This window comes from Panicum hallii, chromosome 6, assembly GCF_002211085.1.
Source record: "Panicum hallii strain FIL2 chromosome 6, PHallii_v3.1, whole genome shotgun sequence".
Lineage (NCBI taxonomy): Eukaryota > Viridiplantae > Streptophyta > Magnoliopsida > Poales > Poaceae > Panicum > Panicum hallii.
In genome coordinates this window covers 42448068-42471919 of record NC_038047.1, presented here as the reverse complement: position 1 = coordinate 42471919, position 23852 = coordinate 42448068, and the positions used below count along the sequence as shown (strand labels likewise).

The following is a 23852-nucleotide window of genomic DNA, read 5'->3' as shown; positions in this document are numbered from 1 at the left end:
TAGAAAAGTAGTAACACAAATTTAAGAAATGTTTCCATTTTAATTTATTAGTTTTCATGAACATAGTAAAGTAGATTTTAATAGATTACATAACATTCTTTGAAGGCTCGAGGGATCAACACCACATTCTCTGTTGGTTCTAACACAAGCAGCAAGTACATGGCCAGCATTGGCGCCAACGCGCCATGTTAGCCTCTTTAGACGCCAAAGCCCTCCAGATTGCTGCTGTCCCTCGACTCTCGCCGGCTCCGGCTGCTCCTCGCCTGGCCGACGCTGCCGGCGACTCCATCGCCCATTTCGTCGAACACCCGCCCGACCATTCCCTCGATGACGTCCAGCGGCAGCATCTCCCTCCGGCCGCCGGCCAAGGCCTTGTCGTTGGCCTTCAAGAACCCGGCGTACGCGCCGCGCACCGCCTTGGCCGCCGCGGCCTTGATCTGTCCCCGGAGGTCACTGTCCGGGATCTTGTACTCGGCGCCGTGCCGCCTCACCCGGTCCTCGAGCATGTCGGCGAACGCCGCCGCCTTCCCCCGCGCGTCGTCGGGCGGCCAGGTCTTGGGCGCCCCGGAGCTGCCGCCGCTGACGACCCGGACGAGCGGTGTCCACGCCGCTTCCTGGTACTCCCACGCGGCCTCCTCGGCCGCCGCCTTGTACCGGCGACGCATGGTGTCCTCGCCGACCAGCTTCGCCAGCTCCGAGCCCCGGGCGCGCATGTAGATGTACCAGTACGCGTTCATGGCCATGACGTGCGACGCCACCGTGTCGGCGCACACCCGGCGGGCCGCCTCGACGTGCCGGTGCAGCGCCTCCAGGACGTTCGACGCCGCCTCCGCGAGCGGCGAGCGGCCGCCGCCCTCGCTCCTGTCCTCGTCCTCGTCGCCGCCGCGCTCCCGCTCCGCCCGCAGCGCGGTGTCCATGAGCGCGCGGTAATCGTCGGACGCGAGGCATTTGAGGTAGTTCACGGCGTACCGCACGATCTTGGGCACGTGCCCGACGTCGGCGCCGGTGACGTAGTGCGTCTCGATGCGGAGGCCGAACTCGAAGAACACGCCGGCTGCGGCCCACGCCAGGGCGCGCTCCACCTCGCGCGTGCGCTCGCGGATGGCGACCAGCGTGGCGGACTCGCTGGAGAAGAGCTCGTCGAGGCGCTCCCGCTCCCGGACCACGGCGTCGAGCATGTCGAGCAGCTTGAACAGCCTCTGCGGCTCGCGCGCCGCGGCGGCTACGCCGTCCGCGAAGCGGAAGAACGCCGCGACGATGCGGGCGGCGATCTTGGCGAAGCACTCGGGCCAGACCGCCGGCGGCAGGGGCTCGAGCACGCGCGCACAGAGCCGGCGCTCCGACGCGAGCACGGAGGCGATGGCCACGTGGAAGTGCGGGCTCCACAGCGCCATGGCAGACTCCAGCGACTCCCACTCCATGTCGTCGATGGCGTCCGGCGTGTACGACTTGAGGTAAGCCGGGTTGAGCCGCATCATCGCCTTGGCCGCTCTCCTGTACCTCGTCTGAGTGACGTCACCCACCGTTATTTCGGTTACTCACATCGCAACTGTCGCAGCTAGAAACAAGAAGGCCAAGAAAACGAATCACCTTGACGTAGATGTCGAGGCAGATGTCCAAGCAGTCGTTGCCGGCGAGCGTTCTGGCCATCCTCGTGGCGGCCTCCACCTCGTCGTCGGTGCCCAGCTCGTACGGCGCCGTGTCTCCGTCGGCGTCGGCGACGACGTCGTCCGCGACCGCCGCCGGGTGCTTGAGCCTGAGGAGCAGCGCCTCGAAGAGGTCTTGGAGGCCGAGGAGCGCCTCATCGAGCGGCCCCTCGAAGCGCATCTGCTCCGCCTCCGTCTCGTACACCGCGCGCAGCGCCGCGGCGGCCTCGGTGAGCCTGCGCACGCGGCCGCGGCCGGCGGCCTTGGTCCGGCCAAGGAACCCGACCGCCTCCTCCACCCTCCGGACGGCCTCGTCCCCGCGCGCCACCACCTCCTCGATGGCGTCTCGCAGCTGGTCCACGCGGTCGACGAACGCGACCGCGCTCGCGGCGTCGGCCGGGTCCGCGGGCGGCGCGGCCTCCTCGGCGAGCGCGGACACGCGGCGGAACGCCGCGAGGAGGGGCTCGGCCGGGGCGACGGCGCGATCGATGCGCGCGCGCAGCGCGCGTGCCGCCACGGCCTGGGACTGGAGGTGGGAGGAGGACGGCGAGGCGCTGGACAGCAGCTCAGCTAGGTGGTCGCCGACGGCGTCGATGTCGATCTCGGCCTCGGCGGCGGCGGAAAGGACCGAGACTATGGCGGCTCGTGAGGCCTGAAGCTTTGCAAGCTCCGTGTCTGCATCGGCAGCCGCCGTGGTTGACGCGTTGGGGCACATGGCCGGCGGCCGGCTGCTGTTTGAGCCTTCGCCGTGTAGGATGTCTCCCTCAATTGGCGCCTTTGCTTGTTTAACGCATAGCACGGGGACTAGGAGAAGTTGGCCACCGTGCGATGAGGGATGGACGGTGGATACTGCAATGGGAAGAGGACGAAGTTGCCATTGGAGGTTAGCAGCTGAGGACAAATGGCTATCCTTGGGGATTGCATCTCATTTCGCCATTACCTATGAGAAAGACAGAGTGCATTTTACAAGTCATTTGGAGAAACAAACAATGCATCAACCACCAGTTTAACGTAGTTAGGATGGTGATTCAGTTATTAATCAAATTACTTGGATTCGCATTTGCTTAACAAAATTGTAGGATTGGGATTCTATGAGGCATTTCCTTTTTTCTTTTTGCTTGGAAGCACATTCATTTTAAAGTAGAGGACTAGATGTAGTGTAGTATAGCATTGACTCATGAAGCACTGGAACATTTCTGCGGTACTTGCAAGGCACATCTCATAAGAGGTAACTTATTTATTCATTAGTGAGAGTTTCACAATAACAATGATTGGGGCCAATGCATTCCCAGCCCAGAGACTGTCTGTTAACAGTTGCTACTAATTAGACAATCCAGGTTAGCAGAGGACAAACAGCTGATGCTTCTAATCATCGGCCAAACCGCACAAGATGGCCTTCTTTTGCTACATCATTGGCACATGTGGGATTTGAAAAGAGAAAAAAGATTGGAATCCCACAAGGCCACACGGTAGAACAAATTTATTCTGTAGCAGCGCTAATGCCGTTGTTGAGTTGCGTGCTCTTGCTAGACATGGAGCCGTGGAGCCAAAAGGATATCCTTCCATGCCTCATAAAACATCCAGGTGACGCCGGACGTCGGCATGACCTTCAGGGAGCTTGCTGCCCATCCTCGGAAAAGCCCCTTGAGGCCCTCCTCTTGAACAACCTCGGCTAATGCCGCAATCATGTGGGGTGGGCACTTCCCTTGTATGGCTCCCACCATAAGCCGCTTTCTTGCTACTTCCAGAGGGAAGCTGATTGTGCTTGCAGTTAGGCCTAGAAAATTCAACAGCAAGTGTGATTTACTCAAATGCCAACTTTAATGCAAATGGAATATCACATTTCCTAGATATAGTTCAAGAATTTTGAGGAATTGTATGTTGGCTATCAAAATGAAACAAAGTAACACGTTAGGTGGGATTGAGTCCTGACCTGAAAGAGCCCCAATAACAAGTAGCTCAGGGCGGCTTAAAGATTTCTTTTTCTGTGTGCGGCAGTAAGAAGTCTTGATTGTCTCATACATGAAATAGTAACATGTACTATAAGGAAGCATGCCAACTAATGTTGGGCAGAGGCCAGCATAAAGACCACCAATGCCATCAGTGCGGTAGATCTTGTTGAGGGCAATGGCAATACTAGGATAAGCCTCACGATTGACAGTCATACGGTCCTGTGGCAGAAAATTGGTAAAATTACAGATAGTTTGTAAGTGATGAGGATCTAAATAATCATTAAGATCAGAGGCAAGGCATTGCTTGCAACTAATTTGAATAGATAGTAGAACTACAAACCAGCAGTTCTGCCTCAATATATGTATATTTCACGAATAGCATCCACAAAAATTCAACATGCAGATTCAGCTCTGAAGTACCTTAAGAACCTCAAGAGGATGGCATGCTAAAGTGCTAGCTATTCCAGCAGCTGCACCTCCGATGGCAATAGGTGATAATAAGTGAAATGGCAGCTCGATTTTCAAATTGCCAAGTTGTATCTTTGGGCACCCTTCTTCTTTCCATTTCTCCTGTGCAGATGCCATACTCCTTTTGACACACTCAAATGTCCCAAGCTCAATTGCTTGAGTTGGGATAATCCGGAGCATATTTATAGTATTACCTGCCCAGAGTCCTTGCCAGCCATTTTGTTCAATGATCTCCACAAAACTACCAAAAATATGTTTTGATCCTACCCCAACAACCATTCTTGTCCTGAAATCAACCAAACAATATCAGCTTACTTGCATATACTTTGTTTAGGATTGAAAAAGAGCACTTTGGATGTTTCTCCAAATTAATGACAATTGTCATTTAAGTCAATGGTGTTTCCTCAAAAAAAAAAAGAGTGAATAGGCTTTGTGTAGCAAATTACTTTGAAAGAACAACTGATATTATATCACCCTAAGATATATACAGTCACCATACAATAACCAGCAGATTCTTAAACATTTTAAACACTCATAATACCCTGACGTGCATCATTCTGACAAAGAAAAACAAGCAAGAAATCCTGCACATTCCAAATAAAAACAAGCAAGAAATAAGCAGCATGCCTAGTGTGTCAAGAGCCAAATTTACTCATCCCACCAAACTAATATGTTAAGACTTGTCGATTAGCAAGATATCAAACTTAGTAGTGTGTATACATAAATGTATAAAGCAAAGTATGGCAAATACCTGATAGTTTCTAGAGGAGCTAGAACAGCCTTGGTCATTGCACCGGCCATTGCTCCACTGACGAATTCTGCAACTTCTCTATTCCTCAGAAAATTCTGCATTTAGATACAAATCTAAGATCAATGACTCATAAAGTCCATCAGCACTTTGGAAGGCTTAAAATACCCTGTAGGCTCATAAGCAAAGAAACTCATTCAGAAAGTTCCCACTTATAAGTGTTTAACTTCAAATTGCAATGGAGGTGCTGGGGAAAATCTAATGTACATTTATTGCTACTTCTTTAAGCCTTTTGAAAGACAGAAGCTAACATAGTGGTATGTATAGTTTGCATATATTCACTATCAGTTGTGGCATTTGTTAGTCTAGATAGGCACCTGCATATTCAGGTAACTTGTCCAAAGGTATTATTAGCCTGTCATCCATTTTCTCAAAACCTAATCCAGACTGCAGCATTTCTTTTTCTTCCGAAAACATCATTAGTCTGTAACCTTGACCAAAGCTGTGAATTTCTATACAACAGTTCAAAGGGGTTACATTCCCTAGCTGTTGTCATGAAAGTTCCTAGGAAGAAGTAACATCACAAACAGCTAGGAAGGTTGTACCGTGGTTGTTTAACAATACTCAAACCAACTTGGAAGTTGGAAGTGGACAGGGAAAAGCATGCCAAGGGAACACAACTAAAAGACAATTATTTTCTACCCCAATAGATGCATACTCCCCCCCCCCCAAAAAAAAAGAGTAAAATGCACCAGAGGTCCATCAACTTGTAAGAGGGTGTCACTTAGGTCCATCAACTTCGAAATTGCATTTCTAGGTCCATAAATTTGTAATTTGTGTCACTTAGGTCCACAAACTCTGAAAGTCCATTCCTAGATCCATAAACTTGTAATTTGTGTCACCTAGGTCCATACCCCTCCACGTAGCCTTCATGCACTGATATCGCACCAACATGAATCTACACGGTGCCCGATGTTGCTGGAGTTTCGCCAAAAGGGTCAAATTTGAGCCCCGTTTTCGAATCAAGTGCATAGGGAGAGGAGAGAGGAGGGATGAAAGACTTATCTTGGAGGTTATTGATATGTATTAGGATTCAAAGGGAGGCTTACGGACTGCCATTGTGAGTTCTGGAGCTTAGATCTAGATATGACCTCGTAATATGGGTGGAGAGGAGGGGGTGATGGCTTGGGAAAGGTGGAGCAGGTCACAGAGGGACTCAACAACATGTGTACCGTGGTAGGGGATATTATGTCCTCCGTGGTGCGGGTGGCCGAATATGGTGGCGGCGCGAGGTGTTGTGGCGAAGAAAAATCTCGTGACGACGTTAGACTTGGGTCAACCCAGAGTGATTCTCGATGAGGGGTTGAAAGATCACTACAAGAAAAACGACCTTTCGTTGCGCATGTTAGTACCAGACACAATTTGGTCCGATACTAAAGCTACCAAGGAGCCATTTTAATACCGGGTCCAAATTTGAAAGCCCCCGAAGCCATTTTAGTATCGGGCCAAAATTTGATATTTAGTACCGAGTGGTGTTTTGACCTGGTACTAAAATGGCACGACCATTTAGTACCGGTCAATGACAACACCCGGTACTAAATGGTGATATTTAGTACCGGGTGGTGTCTTGGTCCGGTACTAAATGGTCCTCCACAAGTTACTTCAAAAGGAAAGCATCTCCCACCCAATCACATATGATGCATAGGTGGGATGATAAGCAAGCTACGCGCGAGGCCGAAGGTCGTGGGTTCGAATCCTCACGGCCGCGCACGCGCATTTATGCGAGAATAAATCACGTGACTTGTGACTGCATGTGTGCGGGCTTCCCGAGGGTTGTTACATTTTTTTTCGTTTTTTCTGGGTGGCGCGTTTAGTACCGGTTGCTGCAACCGGTACTAAACGATCCTCCATTTAGTACCAGCCAGGCGGTAACGGTCAGCCTGACTGGCACTAAACGCGCCATATGCCCGGTACTAATGCTAGCTAGTCTAGGAGTGGATATTCATGGACAGCAATATCGGGGCAACATTTGTGGGCGCGTATGTAGCCACACAGCTCATGGACCTAAAAATGCACTTTCGGAGTTTATAGACCTAAGTGACACAAATTACAAGTTTATGGACCTAAGTGACACAATTACAAGTTTATGGACCCAAAAGTGCGCTTTCAGAGTTTATGGACCTATGTTTTCAAAGTTTATGGACCTAAGTGACACAAATTACAAATTGATGGATCTGAAAATACACTTTTGGAGTTCGTGGACCTAAATGACACACCCTTACAAGTTGGTGGACCTCTGGTGCATTTTACTCAAAAAAAATCTAGGGTCGTTTTTGAAATGAACATATCATGATTCACACAAAGATGCCCATAGGAATATTATGTAAACAATCAAATTTATTCACCAAGGCATATAAGCAGGTATGTCGCTATTTGCTCTAATCAAATTAAAATTTAGCAAACTATATAAACAACAGCCTATTGAAAGCTTATCTAGCTTTCGAATTTTCATGTCCAAAGAAAAATGTAAATGCGAAGGAATTGTAAATGGAGAGCAAAGTTTGGCTCAACGGATATCTCATAGTTATCAGAACAGGCTACAGTACATCTATAGCTTTCAAGTGATCAGCTCCACGTCTGCTTTTGAAGAAATATCTTCCTAAGATAAGTACAAAAAGAATTCAGCAAACATGGGACATGAGACACATGGCGATGGGACCCAATGCAGTCCCTTTATTGGAGAAAAATAGAAAATACTAGCATGCTTACTCCACCAATACCAATTTGTGATGCCTGGTAGATAACGAGCAAGTATTAAACATTCTACAATTACCAACTGTTAAACGTCAGCTAATCAACTATCGCAATGGATAGTGAAGTGACTATAACATCTTTATCAGAAGATCCTACGGCAAAGATTCATAGCAAGCTACCGACAGCTTGGGCACAATATTTGAACAAACTAAATATTAGACTAGACAAGGTGTTTGAAACCTGTACAGCAAAATAGACGGCATAAAAGCTGAATCGCAGCTTGAACCTTCAAGCACGAGAAACCGTTTCCCATTTCAATCACTCCCAGAATATACAACAGAAAAAAAGTCCTCGAATAATAAAAGAAGCTGTTGCTTTTGCCAGAAAACTGATTCCAAAAATTCAAACCGCTCGCAAATCCTGTTCTAAGACCAAACAGGCACCACGTTTTCGATAAGAAAGCCAAGCTCCCGCCTTTGTCCCCAATCCAATCCCAAAATCGTTCCAATCTCATCAACCACATGCTCAACCAAAGCTACCATTTCCCGCTCATACCGTCATACATCCGGAGCATAACGGGCATCAAGCAGGGACATTGAGATCTGCAGTTACTCACCCTGACGGCGGCGCCTACGTCCGGCAGCCTGACGGCCAGGTCCCCGTCGTTCTTGGGCCCGGGCAGGGGCAGACCCACCTCGAGCAGGTCTTCCCTGTAGCCCGCACCCCCGGCGGCGCCCACGCGGACGTCTGCGAAGCCGATGCTCGCCAGCGCCAGCTTCTTGCCGCGGCCGCCGGCGCGCCCCGCCTCCTCGACGCCCATGGCTCCTCCTCGAGCGGGTGGGGGACGCGAATGCGCTGAACGGGAGGGGCCCGGGCGCAAAAGGGTGGTCCTTCTCCTCGTCTCCGCCGCTTCTCGCGGCTTTTGTAGGGAAGGGAGGGACGGAGGGAGGGACGGAGGAGGAGAAAGAAAAGGGTGGTGGCGCCGAAGAGGGAATCTCTGAGCAAAGCGCCGAGAGCCCGAGACGTCTAGGCTTCACGGGCGTAGGGTACATGGGTATAGAGGCTCGCATGGTGGCGTATTTATCTCGTATTCTTCCTATTTTCATTATCTGAAATTCACAAAATTGTTTTTACGCGTCTACCCATCTTGTTGTGTTCTTGGCGCTGCTTTTTCACGTGCTGTTGGTGTGCTGCTCAGGGAGATGAGTGTGAGACTGATGAATGCACGATATTTTCCAAGATTTTGGGAGTTTCCGGGTGTGTTTGGCACGTTTGAAAACCCATGTGAGTCGTCGTGTTTTTTCCACTAGGATTCTTCCTGGCCTTTTTCTTGAGGGGGACTGGATGCGGTTTTATCATCTTTGTCTATCGTCGAGACATGAGAAATGGGAAAGAAGGTGATCTTTTCGGCTTTTCCCCACAGATGACCTTTTGGGTCCACTAATATATCCTGCAGGTGGTAGTAGTAGCATCAAATACGGAGGCCCATGTAAAAAGAGGGTAAAATGCGTACGGCGAGCACCCATATAGGCCTAGTTTAGGAGAACCATCCATCATGGACGGGCCAGACAGCCCATAGCCAACTCAGTATCTGGGCTCTACTTGGGATTTTGCTATGTGGGCCATGCTTCTGTGCTCAACGTGCCTAGCTGCCTCACCGTCAGGCTCCCCGTGGGCTTTATCAAGGCCGGCCCATGCGCTCCCTCTTCCCCGTCTTCTTACTCCCGACGCTGTTCCCTCCTCCACTTCTTCCTCCCGGCACCGTCCCCTCCACCTACTACGAATCACCGATATGCCTGGATGGTCGCCGTACCCGTATCCGATACGCCCCGATACTCCGATACGTCCCGATACGCCCCGATACGCCCCGATACGCGTATCGGATTAATTCAATTTAAAAATAAATAATTTAATTCGCGATACGCGTCCGATACTCGGCGATACGTCCATCCGATACGTTTGAGTATAACCTTCATTTGGAAGCCCATTTGAAACTGAGGCCCAACAAAACCGGCCCATCCTAAACCCTAGCTGTAAAAACACTCGCGACCTCACCTCACGCAGCACCCGCTCTCTCTCTCTCTCTCTCTCTCTCTCTCTCTCTCTCTCTCTCTCTCTCTCTCTCTCTCTCTCTCTCTCTCTCTCTCTCTCTCTCTCTCTCTCTCTCTCTCTCTCTCTCTCTCTCTCTCTCTCTCTCTCTGTGATCTCGTGGATCCCTTCCGCCGCCGCCCCTTGCGCCCCTTACAAAGCATGGCTAGTTCTAAGTGCAAGTGGAAGTTCAAATTCTCCTTCTCCATCACCTAATCCCAGTGCCCCTGCTGGTAGTGCACAAGTTGATCCCAATCCTTCTGACGAGAGATTGCGTAAAACTCCTCTGTGGAGGCATGTTAAATTACTTGAAAAGAATGCTTCTTCTAGAGGAAATGCAAAATCTCAGTGCCTGTATTGTGATCACATTATTCCTGGGAGTTACTTTAGAGTAAGAGCACATCTCATGAGGGAACCTGGTAAAGGCACATCAATTTGTGGTGCTGCCACACCAGAGATGGTGGACCAGTTCCGCAAGGAAGAAGAAGCAGCACGAGTTAGTGCTGATGGAAGCTCAAGGAGGAGTGTTCCCGTGCCAGTGCAGCTCTCTGCCTCAGCATCATCCTCTGGATTGTTGCCGCCAACAGGATCTAAGGCATCATCAAAGAAGAAAAAACAATCTGGTATTTTGGAGAGTTTCCACATTGAACTCCGACAAATGGTTGATGCAATTATTGCAAGAATGTTCTACACAGGAGGTTTGTTGTTGTATTATTTATTTTCTTATTCTCAAATTGCAATCTGGTATTTTTTATTCTTAGCTGCTAAAATAGTTTGTTTCTTTGGATTTGCAGGCGTTCCTTTCAACTTGGCAAGAAACCCAAACTATCGGGCTGCATTCAACTTTGTGGCAACACATGAAATGGGTGGGTATACCCCTCCTGGAATCAACAAGTTGAGAACAACTCTCCTGCAGCAAGAGAATACTAATGTGGAGAAGCTGCTTGAACCCATCAAGAGCACCTGGTCCACAAAAGGGGTGACAATTGCAGCTGATGGTTGGACTGATTCTCAAAGAAGGCCCCTTTTGAACTTCATTGCTGTGACAGAGAGCGGTCCAATGTTCTTGAAATGTGAAAACACTGAAGGAAAGGCAAATACCAAGGAGTACATTTCAGACCTCTTGATTGAGGTTATTGAAAAGGTTGGATCACAGAATGTAGTTCAGGTGGTCAATGACAATGCAGCAAATTGCAAAGCTGCTGATTTGATTATTGAAGCAAAGTACAAAAACATCTTTTGGACTCCCTGTGTTGTCCACACTTTGAATTTGGCATTGAAAAATATTTGTGCTGCAAAGAATGATGAAGATGAAAATCCAGAACTTAAATGGATAAGTGATATTGCCGGGGATGCTCTCCAAATCAAGAATTTTATCATGAATCATGGCATGAGGCTGTCAATGTTCAATTCATTTAGTAAGCTCAAGTTCCTAGCTATTGCAGACACAAGATTTGCAACTGTCATTGTTATGTTGATGAGGTTTCTTCTTTTCAAGGACTCGCTTATACAGATGGTAATCAGTGATAAGTGGAGAACATATTGAGAAGATGATCAGGAAAAGGCCAATTCTGTGAGACAGAAGGTGCTTGATGACTATTGGTGGGATCAAGTGAAATACATCATTGATTTCACTGATCCCATTTACTCAATGCTAAGGGCAGCAGATACTGAGAAGCCTTGTCTGCACTTAATTTATGAAATATGGGACAACATGATAGAGAAAGTAAAAACTGTTATTTACCGGAAAGAAGGGAAGGGGCCGCTGGATGAATCTGAGTTCTTCAATGTTGTCAATGACATTTTACAACATCGTTGGCTCAAAAGCAACACCCTACTCCATTGTTTGGCACACTCTCTTAACCCTAGGTACTATAGTGAACAATGGCTTTCAGAAGACCCAAACCGTGTAGCCCCACATATGGATCCAGAAATTTCAGAAGAGAGGAACAATTGCCTTAGGAAGCTTTTTCCAGTTACAGAAGAGCTTAGGAGAGTTAAACAACAGTTCGCTGATTACTTACTGAAAAGAGGCATCTTTAGTTTACCTGATTCAATTGATGACAGAGCTCATTTTGATCCACTGCAATGGTGGGGCATCTATGGGTCTAGGACCCCAGAGTTGAAAGAATTAGCTTTTAAGCTGCTTGGGCAGCCAGCTTCTTCTTCTTGCTGCGAGAGAAACTGGAGCACGTACAGTTTTATCCATAACCTGAGAAGAAACAGGCTCACACCTGAACGTGCAGAGGATTTAGTGTTTGTGCATAACAACTTACGTCTTCTTTCAAGGTGTAGTGATGAGTATCTCACAGGGCCAACACAAATGTGGGATGTTGGGGGAGATGGCTTTGAGACATTTGATGGTGTCGGTATTCTTCAAGCTGCTAATCTCACTTTGGATGAGCCGGAGTTTGAGGTTATGATTGCAGAAGATGATTGAACTTTAGCATGAAGAGGTAGCCTGCATAATCCTTTGATTTGGCCTTGTGCCTTGTATCTCTATGTTATGTAGTACACTATGTGGTTGTGTTTGGCTGTTTGCCTCTCCATCTTGAACTACTTGCTATGACCTTGCCTATTATTTATCTTGCGTCGTCAGGACTACTTGCTATATGTTTATTGAATATTCTATTATGTTTATTGAGAAAAATAGAAAAAATTAATTTATATTTATATATTTGACGTATCGGCGTATCGTGGTTTTTGGAGATTTGCCGTATCGCCGTATCGGCGTACCCGTATCACCGTACCCGTATCGCGTATCGGTGAAACATAGCCCTCCACAGCCCCGGCCGGCGGCTGCCGCCGCCACGCCACCGCAAGCGTCGTCGGCCACCGCCCATCGGAGATCCAGCTCCGCCCGACCGGCGACGCTCCTGAACCGTCTCGCCTCCGTTGCCGGCTGAATTGCCGCTGCCCCCGACCTTCCCTCTGAAACCGCCGGTTATGTTAGCCGTCCTCACCTTATAAAATTCAAAACCCTGAACCCTCACCTCAACCACCACCCTGGCCGGCGGCGACCTCGCCGTCCGCCGCTCCTCCCACCTCCCACCCCCGGTGGCGGCAGTGATGGGCCGTAGATGGATCTTCTGTGACAAGTCCGCACGCAATCACGCGCGACCTCGATTATTCCCGGGCTCCCCTCGTCGGCTCGCGGACTCACGGTCTTCCATGTCTGGCAGCAACGCCGTGCATGCAGCTAGCCGGCGGTGAGCTGAGGCCTGAGGGCGGCCAGCCCGTGAGGCGACGAGGTGGCGTCGTGGCGGCCGTCCTGCGTCATCAGGATGGTGAGGAAAGCACCCGTCGGGAACTTGATGTGTTTATTCCAGCAGCCAAACAAGAAAAAGGAATTCCAATCGTATCAAAGAGATTTTGTTGAGCAGGAAGTTTTACTTCTACAGCCGCCGGAATATAAGCCCAAAAAAAGCTTCATTTTACCTCTGTTCCTTCATCGAGGTCAAAATCGATCTCGCTTCAATCCATTCCTTGTGACCCTCGTCGACCAGATCGCGTGTCACCGTCGATGTACCAGGATGGCCCGGCGGCCTCGATTGCGTGCGGCAGCAGCATAGCAAGCGCCCCCGCCGGCGGCGGACGGTCGCCGATGCCGCCGCCACTCGGGACGCATCCTCGTGGACCTGATCGCGTGGCGGGTGCTGGCCGTCTACCGAGGCCGCCGCCGGGCGATCGTGAGGCGTCGACGATGACATGCCGGCTCTCTACCGATCGTGCTGCGCGTAATCCGGAAGTGATTTAGGTTACCCTAGCCGAAGGAACAAAAATTAAAAACATTTGGCGAGTCGTCTAGTACCATGGGCCAAGCAGTCTTGTTGGGCTGGCCCGCTTAATGTACATGGGTTAAATTTGGGCTTCGGATAGGCCTAGGCTTCGGTCGGCCCATCGGCATGGTTTGGCTGCGATCAGCGCACTAGAATGGCCCAAAAAGACAGACGACGAGTGAGGGATGATGCTGCGCAGCGGCGGCCGCGGCCGTCCGGGGCCGGCGGCGCTGCGGTGGCTGTCGCGGCTGGCGCCGCCGGCGCCCGCGCCCGCCGAACCTGTCGTGGTGCGGGTGGACAGCAGCAACGTCGCACGCCTGGGGGCGCCCAAGCCCGGGCTGAGGCCGCGGCAGCTGCTCTCGCTGCCGCCGTTCCCCGCGGGGGCGGACCCTCTCCCAGGGAGGAAGGTAGCGCCGCGGCGGGTGACGGCGGTCAGCTGGGTGAAGCACTATTTCGCGGACGTGCCGCAGGAGGCTGTGCAGGCGCACTTCAACAGGAGAATGGTAACTTTCTGTACTGGCATCCCTGCCCGTTGCCTTGTTTCTAAGGTGGCATGCTTTGGCCAGTTAGTGTTAATTAAGAAAATTGCAAGAAGATTCCGAGTTCTGGTATTATCAAACGCGAATTGCTTGTTCCAGTTATGGACTCTAGTGCTCAGAGCTGTTTCTTTAGTGTAGTACTTGCTTACGATGGAGCTTCTTTGATATGCCTTTGCAAGGTTGATAGTATCATAAGATCAGTTGAACATATGTACTTTTACTGATTTAATGTAATAGTGGTTTGCACTTTGCACTACTTGTAGCCGCCTTTGGTCTCAGTATCTGAGATAAAATTAGCTGTTATTCAGGTTTTTTCTGAGTGCTCCGAGCACGAGGTTTCAGATGAAAGCATTCGAACTCAGAAGCATCATCTGAAAAAGGTAAGCAATGAAGGATTTTCTTTGTAATCCTTTTCGTATGATGTTCTTGTACTTTGTGAATAAAGTAAATATGCTCATCAGTTTGTTGCAGATTAAACATAATGATGTTATGGAGCCTGGAATGAGAATTCACCTTCCTGTTTCAGTGGCTGAGGGTGAAATAAAAAGGCGTTATGAGACCATTCCGACTGCCACATTGCATCCCAATAAAGATGAGATTGAGTACCTGAAGAGGCTTGTCATCCACAGGGTAATTTTTATTGCCATAGTTGATCTATAGTCAGTAGCCTACATGATTACTGCATCAATAAAGAAAGCCTTTTTTTTCTTCAGATAAATAGCCTCTGTACTTCAGTATTGTCCAACTCGGACATATAATGTTATGAAATGAATAGATCGATCTGTCTACTTATTTTCAACTTCCAGAAGACTAATTGTAATTTGTTAAGCTTATGCTTTGATAAAGATGCTGTTTTGTTATCATTTCAGTGTTTCAAATTTTATTGCTTTCATTTTACATGATTCAGGTTCAACACAGTAAGCTAAAGCTTTGGATTTTCAGGACTCTGCTATACTGGTGCTTAACAAGCCCCCCAAAGTGCCCATGAAAGGACATTTGCCAGTACATAATAGCATGGATGTGCTTGCAGCAGCAGCACTGTCATACGGAAATGAAGAGGGTCCAAAATTGGTGAGATCATTGTGTTGTTTCTCTTCGAAATTTGGTCAGGGTGTATTATCTTAGTCTCTCTGAGGATATTTGATCCTATGGCTTGTGCGCACAGGTTCATCGACTAGATAGAGAAAGTAGCGGTTTGATTTTGATGGGTAGAACAAAAGAAAGCTTTACTCGACTGCACTGGCTTTTCACAAGCATAAATTTAGCTAGAACAACTTCACAGGTAATCATCAATTCATTGATTACCGAGCCTTTGACTTAGCATACCATGTTCCATCTAACGTTCAAGACTAAAATCTAGTCTTAATAGCTGCATACTAATACCTTGCATTGTTGGCATATGCAGACATGGAATAAGGCATGTGAAGCGTACATGCAGAAATACTGGGCACTAGTCATTGGAACTCCTAAAGAAAGGGAAGGAGTTATATCTGCTCCTATTTCAAAGGTATTCTCTGATTCATTTGTTAGTTAATACTTACAGATATAAATATATAACATCAAATGATAAATGGTTACCCTGTAGGTTAACTTCTTAGGTTCCAATCTTTTTAACTTAAATCAAATCGGATTTCCTTATTCAGGTACTTCTTGATGATGGTAAAGCTGAGAGAGTCATACTGGCACATCCTTCTGGCATAGATGGTGCACAAGAAGCAATAACAGAGTATCGGGTGATGGGACCAACCATTAATGGGTGCTCATGGATTGAGCTACGCCCATTGACAGGGCGGAAGCACCAGGTACCATCTTAATACTCAGATCTTGTGACACTTAGATTTTTGTAAGATGTGTGAAGATGCTCCACAATTTAGCATATCCTATCAAGTTTTTAACTTGTTCTTAACTGGTCTTGTTGTTTCACAAATATTGAAAATGTCTTCATTTGTCTTGCTTATGAAATGTGCATTTTCAACTTCGAGTATCGATATGTTCTGTTTGCTCTCCATTGCAGCTCCGAGTGCATTGTGCGGAAGCTCTAGGCACTCCTATCGTTGGGGATTACAGATACGGGTGGTTTGTGCACCAAAGGTGGAAGCAGAATCCCCATCCTGACTTTGAGCCGTTCACTGGAGAGCCATACAAGCTGAGGCGGCCAGAAGGACTGGAGGTTCAGAAGGGCAGTGTTTTATCCAAAGTGCCTTTGCTACACTTGCATTGCCGGGAGATGGTCATCCCCAACATAGCAAAGTTCCTAAGCAGCGCTGGAGAATGGCATGACCATGGCGCACCATGGGCCAAGGAAAAGCCCTGTCTCCTAAGATTCATTGCACCGATGTCTCCACACATGAAAATTAGTTGGAATGTCATGTCTTCATATCTGGTGTGATCTCTGCCAACAGGAAAACACCTGGTGTCATCAATCATCATGTACCTTTGCTTTCTTTCTTAACCCCCTTCTGTCAATCCCAAGCCACGTAGTGTGTGATTGTAGTTGCTTAGATTGCTCTGAGATTGTAGTCACCATTTCAGAGTCAATGCACAAAACTATCAATGTGAATATAAATCCATATTTTTGAGAGTAGATCTCAGTCTCGGAATGATCCAACCAAACTCTTTTCACATTTTGAATTCGATTCCAAGCACATTTTAATAACTGTATGTACAATGTTGATTCCAACACAGACGACTGCTAGTGTCCTATTACTGAACTGATCAGCTTCAGTAGTTCCAGAAGACTTGGTTTCTCCTGTGCTGCTTCCTGAGGTAGACGCCGAGCAGCTTGTAGTACGTCCACCGACGCTTCTCGCCGGTGGCCTCCAGCAGCGCCTCGGAGCTGGCGTGGAAGCCGCCCTTGCCGAACGCCTCGAAGATGATGCCGTCCGTGGCCACGACGGCCTCCGCGTTGCCGTCAAGCCGGTCGAACGCGAACGTGAGGTTCCGCGCGAGCCGGCGCTCCAGGTACGCGTCGACGAAGCAGCCGTGCGTGACGAGGTCCGGCGCGACGCCGTCGCGGCGCATGTGCTCGGCGCTGAGGTGGAGGTCCCAGAACATGCACATCTTGGAGAAGGCCGCAGCGCGGATGTTGAAGGTGGTGAGGTCCGGTCGGAAGCCGGCGGCGACCATCTCCAGGAACGCGCGCTGCAGGGACTTCATCTTGAAGTTGGCCGCGAAGGAGAGGAGGTACAGGTTCCAGAGCAGGTTGCCGGCGTCGCGCCGGCCGAGGCCGACGTCGGTCACGAACGCGCCGAGCTTGTAGTACTTCTGCTGGGAGATGTACGCGGACGCCACGGCGCGGATGGCGCCCCGGGAGATGAGCAGCCCGGTCTTCTTGTGCCGGCGGTAGGCCGCCTCCATCTGCGGGACGGTGCCGGCGGCCGCGTAGGCGCGGACGAAGGCGTCCCCGGTGGCGGAGTCCACGCGGAGGCCAAGGCGGCCCATTTCTAGCACGGCGTCCTCCATGCACGCGAGCTCGCCCGCGGCGCCGAGGCAGGAGATGGCGAGCGGATAGAGCGCGCGCGCCGCGGCGGGGTCCCGCGCGGAGAGCTCGCGCACGGCCAGGAGGATCTCGTCGAAGCGGCCGAGGCGCGCGTACGCCGGGAGGAGGCGCGGCGCCGCGGCGGGGAGGCACGGCGCGGCGGAGCTGTGGAGGAGCTGCGCCCAGATGGAGCGCGCCTCCGCGAAGTCCCCGGCCTCGGCGCGCGCGACCATGAGGGCCGCCGCGTCGTGCGCATCAGGTGCGGCGGCTCTTAGGCGGCGCACGGCAGCGGCACGCCGAGGTAGACTCTGCGCGTGCGTCGACGCCTGGCCTGCTGAGGATGAGGAAGGAGGGAGACGATGAGTGAAGGGGAGGGGAGGAGAGGCTGCAAGAGGAAGCGGCCGCCATGGTGGAAGCAGGAGCGAGCACATCTCACCGTGTCAAGCTGGAACATCCCATCGCCTCAGGTAGAAAGCCATCAAACCTCGCTGTCCACCAGAAATGACGATAATTATTATTTCAGAGATGGAATCAACTAGAAATTTACATCTTGAAATTATGTTTCGAGAGATGCAATGAAGATAATTATGTTTTGAGAGAATCCCAAATCAACAATCAACGTTCTTAGGCATATCTGCAGTATCACTCCAGAAACTTCAATTGCAAGGTAATAGAAATTTCACAGGCAGATCTGGAACTCTGAATTTCGGGGAGGCATCCAGTGATGGCTGACAGCGAACAATTTCGATGGCAAATTGGCAGCCATACTTTACAGAAAGGCGCTCATGGCTCCTCAGATTGCAAAAACCAATTCATCAAGTTGGATGGACTCACAACAATGACCCAAGAGCACAGGTGGACAGAGGAATGCAAACATAAACAGCAAACCACACGACAGTCTAACCTTTCAATATCCAACAGGACCAGAACAACAGATCATGAACCAGACCAGAGACCGAAGCCGATCCTCGGGAGCATTACATTAATCAATCACAAATTCACATAGAATACATCTCTTACTCTGTTAAAGTGGACTACTCAACGGAATTAGACAAGGAAAATGGTCAATGGTACAGTAAGAGGATAGTAACACAATCCCGCAACAAGAGAACGAGAAAAACTCTCACACAAATAGTACATGTACCGGAAAATAAAAACAGGAAGAGGATGGCTAGGCTTGCACCAAACAAGCTGAACACTACAAATGCCTTCCTCTCGAACCCTAGTTGTAGTACATAAGCTGCTGGGCAGATGACTGGTTTGGGTAGCCATCATAGAGGGCCTGGGAACCAGCAAGAAGCCCTGCAGATACCTGACCTGCCAGACCGTGCTGCCCTGCAATCTGCCCTGCTGCAGCCTGGCTTAAAGCAAGCTGCCTCTGATAAGCCAGAAGCTCAGCTGCTGTGAAGCCTTGCGGGACGCCTGGCATTGCAACAGCAGGCTGGTATGGAGCAACTGGAGGGGGTAGGGGCTTGGATGCAGTCCCGGGTGGAGTTGGTTTGTTGCCCCATGAGCACTACAAGAGAACATGACAGTTAAAACACCATGAAAGCAATAACATAAAGGATCATGTAAACAAAGGAGAACGTTTGTATGGTTTGGAAATTACCTTAAGAGGTTTCCCACGGACCACCAATCCATTGGCCATCTGAATAGCTAATGCTGCTTCACCGTGGGTGCTATATCTCACAAATCCAAACCCTTTCTCCTGTTGAACACGAATTTCCTCGATTGCCCCAACCCCTAAGTTATAGAAGTGGCGGTGAAGCTCATCTCGGTTAACCTGGCCAGTAAGTGAAAGATGAATCTTAGATGTCTGACTCTCTACAGAGCTAGGAAAAGGAATGAGAAATAAATTCATTCTCATTTCCATTTGGCAGTAGTAAAAGGTAAGTTCAGAAAAACTAGAAGAAATGGGGAGCACAAACTGGCTATGCAGCACTTTGTTTCTACCTCATGTCCAAGGTTGCCAACATATACAGTAGTACAATCAGGGTTGTTCTCTGGGTTCTCTTTACTTCCTCCATCCTGGCTTGCATCTGTTGCTGCAGAATATAGTTGGCCAATTGGCAAAATCAGCACTGAGGAATCCATACCTTATTGGGTCGAATCATGATAACTAATTATGGGCATGTTCTTCATCCCATGCGTGTTTTCAACAAAACATGGTACCATTGACAGCCATAAAAGGAAAATAATGTTGCTTTAGTCATGCAATCTTTCAAAAAGCTAACCTGAATTACTCGAGCCACCATTTGTTAGTACAACTGCATTATGATTGTCAGTTTCTGGTTTCTCTTCTGAATTGTTCTTTGTTGCCCAGTTGCACCTTATCTGTCTGCTTCCAAGCCATTTTCCTATTGGAATGCAGCAGTTCCCAAAAAATCAGAAGCTGTAGCTACCCAGGGCTACGGGGATGAAAAATTAAAGAGATATACCAGTCATTTCGGTTATAGCAGTTTCAGCTTCCTGCACCAAGAAGGAAAATAGTACGAGTCAGCAAGTGTGGGACAGATGGAAATGCCAGTTCGTACTCGAGAACTTATGTTTACAGACCATGTTATACAAAATATAAACTAAACAAATAAGAAAGTAACATTACATTTTGTTTTACTAGCTGTACTTTACGAACGATTCACTAATTTAGACTTATAACAATGCCTTCAACAGAACTCAGGTACTGTGAAATCCACCAGTACCAACCAGTTTAAATACCGAAATATGTTAGATAAGTCTCACATTTGCGCGCCATGTATCTATCTGTATTACTAGATAGGGCTAGGTATAGCTCCCCCGGGGTGATCTCGACCGTCGATGGGATCACACGGTGGTTTTACTGGCCTCCTGTGGCCGCCTAGGTAGAAACCGGGGTTAAAGAGGTGGGTTGCTAGGGAATCTTAACGGCCAAGTCTCCCAATCCTATATATGTAGCCCAATGTCCCTTGGGCCAATTGGGTTGAGTGTTAATGAAAATCCATTTGGGCCAACAAAATAATGGGTAAAAAATGAACTGCGGTGTTCGATCCACGCAACAAAAATGGTAGAAGCTCTGCAAAATCCAAAGAGGTGAAGTCTGAGATGTTCTTGCCTGTTGATTACGGAAGGAGACAAAACCATAACCTCTGGAGCGCCCAGTTTTGTTGTCCCACATGACTCGAGCATCACTGCACATAAATTAAACAATTAAAAACTGAAATGCTGAAGACAAACAAAAAGGGTTGAAGAGAAATCATAATGCCTGAAATATCTTGTTCTAAATTCTAATAACATGAGGGAGGGAGGGAGGGAGATTTGATATAGAAAATTGCAAGAGATGATTAACAAGTCAGCAATGGCAAAGCACTGGCCATAGATACAAATACATCATAGATGCTACCATGTTACAAAGAACTAAGGACTTACGAACAAGAAGGATATGCTGAGAAACAGGCATAAAGAGTTGCATCATTCACTTCAGAACTTAAATCACCAACAAAAATATGGAAATGCCCTGGAAATAATTCAATGGGCACGGTTAACCAAACCAGTATTTTAATACAAAAAGAATGAACCAACAGGAATACTTTTGAGAAAATCTCACCAGATGTGTCCTCCCTCTGTGTACTGGCGTACGCCCAGTTCACCTTGATTGCTTGTCCATATCTGTGTACGAAGTTCCATAATGAAGAATACTAAAAGACACTGAAATTTGCCGTTCAAAGTTAGTCTACTAGTGGAACTTACATGTGACGACCATGAAGGGTCATTATTGCTAGAGCAGCAGATCTTCGATCATAGTAATCCACAAACCCAAAGGAAGACTGAAAGAAAAAAGTTAATTGTCATCAGATAAACAAAATATACTAAATGCAGCAGTAGATATATCATGAAATTAGCAACCAAACGAAAGCTCGTGATATTTTTAGCCAGTAGCATAATGCATACCAGAAACAAATAAAGTTACAACTATTGACTGGTGGTACTAGGGGACCTATGTGCTAAATCACTGGGAAATAAGAAATGCCGCAATATTAAGCCTTAAAAAATATTAAAAGAAGTATTCAAAACATTTGTGAATTGTGATGCAATATAACTAATACTCTAAAACTCAAACATCAGCTGCAGAAATGCACCTTCTCTTTCCTGATGAGCTTGCATCTTTCCACAAGGCCAGCACTCTGGAAAACTTCAATCAGAAGGCTCTCGGTGACGTTTGGGTTCACATTTCCCACATACCTACTCAGCAAATAATCATGACTTAAGATCATACTTTGGAAATGGAAATAACTAAATAATAAAACTTCAAGGTAGAAACAAAAACTGTACTAAGATTATGTGAATAACTGTAATTTTAGCACCAGCATTAGTGTGAAACTGTGCATCACCTAAATTTGGTTTTTTGACACCTTTGTAAAAATCCACATTGTTTTTCAATAAAAAAAATAAGCAACAATTGCACAGATAAAAGGGAAAAAAAAGGTAAGCTGTCAATCATGTATGAAGTTAAAAACAGAAAAGAACACTGAAAGCACTCACACACTGCGACAAGTGGAAGGATCAAACCCAGGTGGAAGATTGCCATTGGAAATAGGTTCCATCTGCAAAATACAAATATAGAGAAAATAAAAAAGAAGATATTGATCGCAAAACAAGCTATGGACAAGCAAAGCGGAAGAAAATTAGATGTGTAGTAAAATGTAGAGGGAGTATAAACCAAGTTGTTCTAGCCATATTGCATCCCATTGCCCACAGAATCTGTGATTGAAAGCAATTACTACCAAACATCTACTCCTAGCTAGAACTATGTGCCTTTGCAGCAATGATATTGCTTTTGACCCTTAGTTTAACTAAAGAATAAAACTTTATAAAAATATTAGATATAGAATGCAATTAACAAGATTTATAAAACTGGTCTGCGGATAACAATAGCACAAGCTCTAGAGAATAAAAGTAGTAATGCCCAATGCATTATATTGCTCTAAATGAAAGAAGCAAGACACTAAAACCGTATGCATACACAAGAGAAACAGTACAACCTAAGCAGAATGCTCAAATCCAACGTTGACAACATTATAAGTTCATAACCAGATGAGAGTATGTTACTGCCGCCCACACACCGCATATAAATGATAGATGGGAAAAAAGTCTGGATAATGTAGTAGTACGAGCAAACAAAAACAAGAAAGGGAATACAGGTGAATGAGATCCCTTTAGTTCAAAATGTAAACGGAGTGAGACCCCAATCCTGCCTAGCCATGTTTTCACCTATTAATAGTTAATGAACTCATGCCTTTTGTGCAATCTCATTCAAACGCCTTACTTTAAGAAAAGGAACTTTCTTTGAAGCCGGAGCAACAACAGAGGCAGTGGCATCAAAGCATCTTGTGCACGACAAGAAATGCATCACAAGCTAGCATGCAATCAGCAAAGTTTATGCATCAACAGAGCTTGCTCCAATTCCACCGAACGAACTTGAAGCAACCCAATCTATGCAGACATAACTTCTGCTACCGCTAGCCACCAAGAATGTACAGTACACCAAGGAGGCAACCTAAGAAAAATGCGCAAAGCGAAAAACAATCTCCCGGGCTAATAAGCAGATCGGCGTGCAGTAATGCCGCCCAATGCGCGCACAAAGCAACAGATCAAGAAGCGAGGATCCAGGGGGACGACCTGGGTCATGGCGGCCGCTGCCGCTGCCGCGAGGACGCCGGACTGGTACTGCTGCTGCTGCTGCAGTGCCTGCTGCATCAGGAGCGCCTGCTGCTGCTGCTGCTGCCGGAGCCTCTGCTGCTGTTGCTGGTGGCTGCCCCCGGCGCCGTTCATCTCCTCCTCCGGCTCCTCCCCTGACGAGGCGAAGACCAGATCGGAACCCCGGGGCAAACCGGACACGCGCGCGGATCGATCCACGGATTGGTGGACTGGGAAGAGCAGATCGATAGATTTGGGGGCGAATTCCTCGCGGGGAATCGAGCAGGGGAACGGAGGAAGAGGAGCGTGATATTTTTTTTCTTGGTTTTTCCTCCTCTGTTTTTCTCCTCGTCGTCGCGCTCCCTATCGAGATTAGAGGGGAAGGGGCAGGATGGGGATTTTGCAACGCGGGGTAAGGTGACGTGGAGCTTTCCGTGTGGCTGCCCTGGCTCACTGGCAGGTGGGCCCGTGTCATCCCTGCCTGCACCTGCTCGCTCAGAGTTTGGATAAGCATTTTGCTCATTTTTGTGTCTGTTTGGTCCGGATCCTTTTAAATCATCATACATTTTAAATCAACAGCTCCACATGCCACTGACAAATGAAGACCGGCTATTTTCACACTGAATTGGTTGGTTCTCGTAAAGTTCATTTCAAATGGTCCATAGTTGGTTTTTTCACTGAACAATGACTTCCTTCTTAATCTTTATCGTAGCAAAGCTAAGTAATTCTG

The 23852-nt window shown here is 48.1% G+C and overlaps 5 protein-coding genes across 5 annotated transcripts; 1 reads left to right on the top strand and 4 right to left on the bottom strand.

The window, feature by feature from the left end:
- Positions 1-98: 98 nt before the first annotated feature.
- LOC112898351 (exocyst complex component EXO70A1-like) lies at positions 99-2361 on the bottom strand. The gene is made up of 2 exons (XM_025966685.1): positions 1591-2361; positions 99-1505 (listed from the first exon to the last, which is right to left on the bottom strand). Exons 1-2 carry the CDS (start codon positions 2359-2361, stop codon positions 198-200), a joined length of 2079 nt encoding a protein of 692 aa, XP_025822470.1. The 3' UTR covers positions 99-197.
- A 502-nt stretch (positions 2362-2863) lies between these two features.
- Positions 2864-8602, bottom strand: LOC112897793 (probable mitochondrial adenine nucleotide transporter BTL1). Its single transcript, XM_025966188.1, has 5 exons — positions 8185-8602; positions 4818-4912; positions 4019-4352; positions 3580-3817; positions 2864-3423 (listed from the first exon to the last, which is right to left on the bottom strand). The coding sequence occupies exons 1-5, from the start codon at positions 8386-8388 to the stop codon at positions 3173-3175; spliced, it is 1122 nt and encodes a 373-aa protein (XP_025821973.1). The 5' UTR covers positions 8389-8602; the 3' UTR covers positions 2864-3172.
- Positions 8603-13618: 5016 nt separating this feature from the next.
- LOC112896590 (RNA pseudouridine synthase 3, mitochondrial) lies at positions 13619-16558 on the top strand. The gene is made up of 8 exons (XM_025964611.1): positions 13619-13938; positions 14283-14354; positions 14446-14604; positions 14917-15045; positions 15140-15256; positions 15380-15481; positions 15618-15776; positions 15989-16558. Exons 1-8 carry the CDS (start codon positions 13621-13623, stop codon positions 16361-16363), a joined length of 1431 nt encoding a protein of 476 aa, XP_025820396.1. The 5' UTR covers positions 13619-13620; the 3' UTR covers positions 16364-16558.
- Positions 16559-16574: 16 nt separating this feature from the next.
- LOC112896593 (pentatricopeptide repeat-containing protein At3g42630) lies at positions 16575-18027 on the bottom strand. The gene has a single exon (XM_025964614.1). It carries the CDS (start codon positions 17881-17883, stop codon positions 16696-16698), a length of 1188 nt encoding a protein of 395 aa, XP_025820399.1. The 5' UTR covers positions 17884-18027; the 3' UTR covers positions 16575-16695.
- Positions 18028-18391: 364 nt separating this feature from the next.
- LOC112896592 (oligouridylate-binding protein 1B-like) lies at positions 18392-23482 on the bottom strand. The gene is made up of 12 exons (XM_025964613.1): positions 23105-23482; positions 21968-22029; positions 21565-21667; positions 21176-21252; positions 21033-21094; positions 20855-20942; positions 20541-20616; positions 19891-19921; positions 19687-19809; positions 19406-19497; positions 19062-19235; positions 18392-18968 (listed from the first exon to the last, which is right to left on the bottom strand). Exons 1-12 carry the CDS (start codon positions 23255-23257, stop codon positions 18675-18677), a joined length of 1335 nt encoding a protein of 444 aa, XP_025820398.1. The 5' UTR covers positions 23258-23482; the 3' UTR covers positions 18392-18674.
- Between the last annotated feature and the right edge of the window lie 370 nt (positions 23483-23852).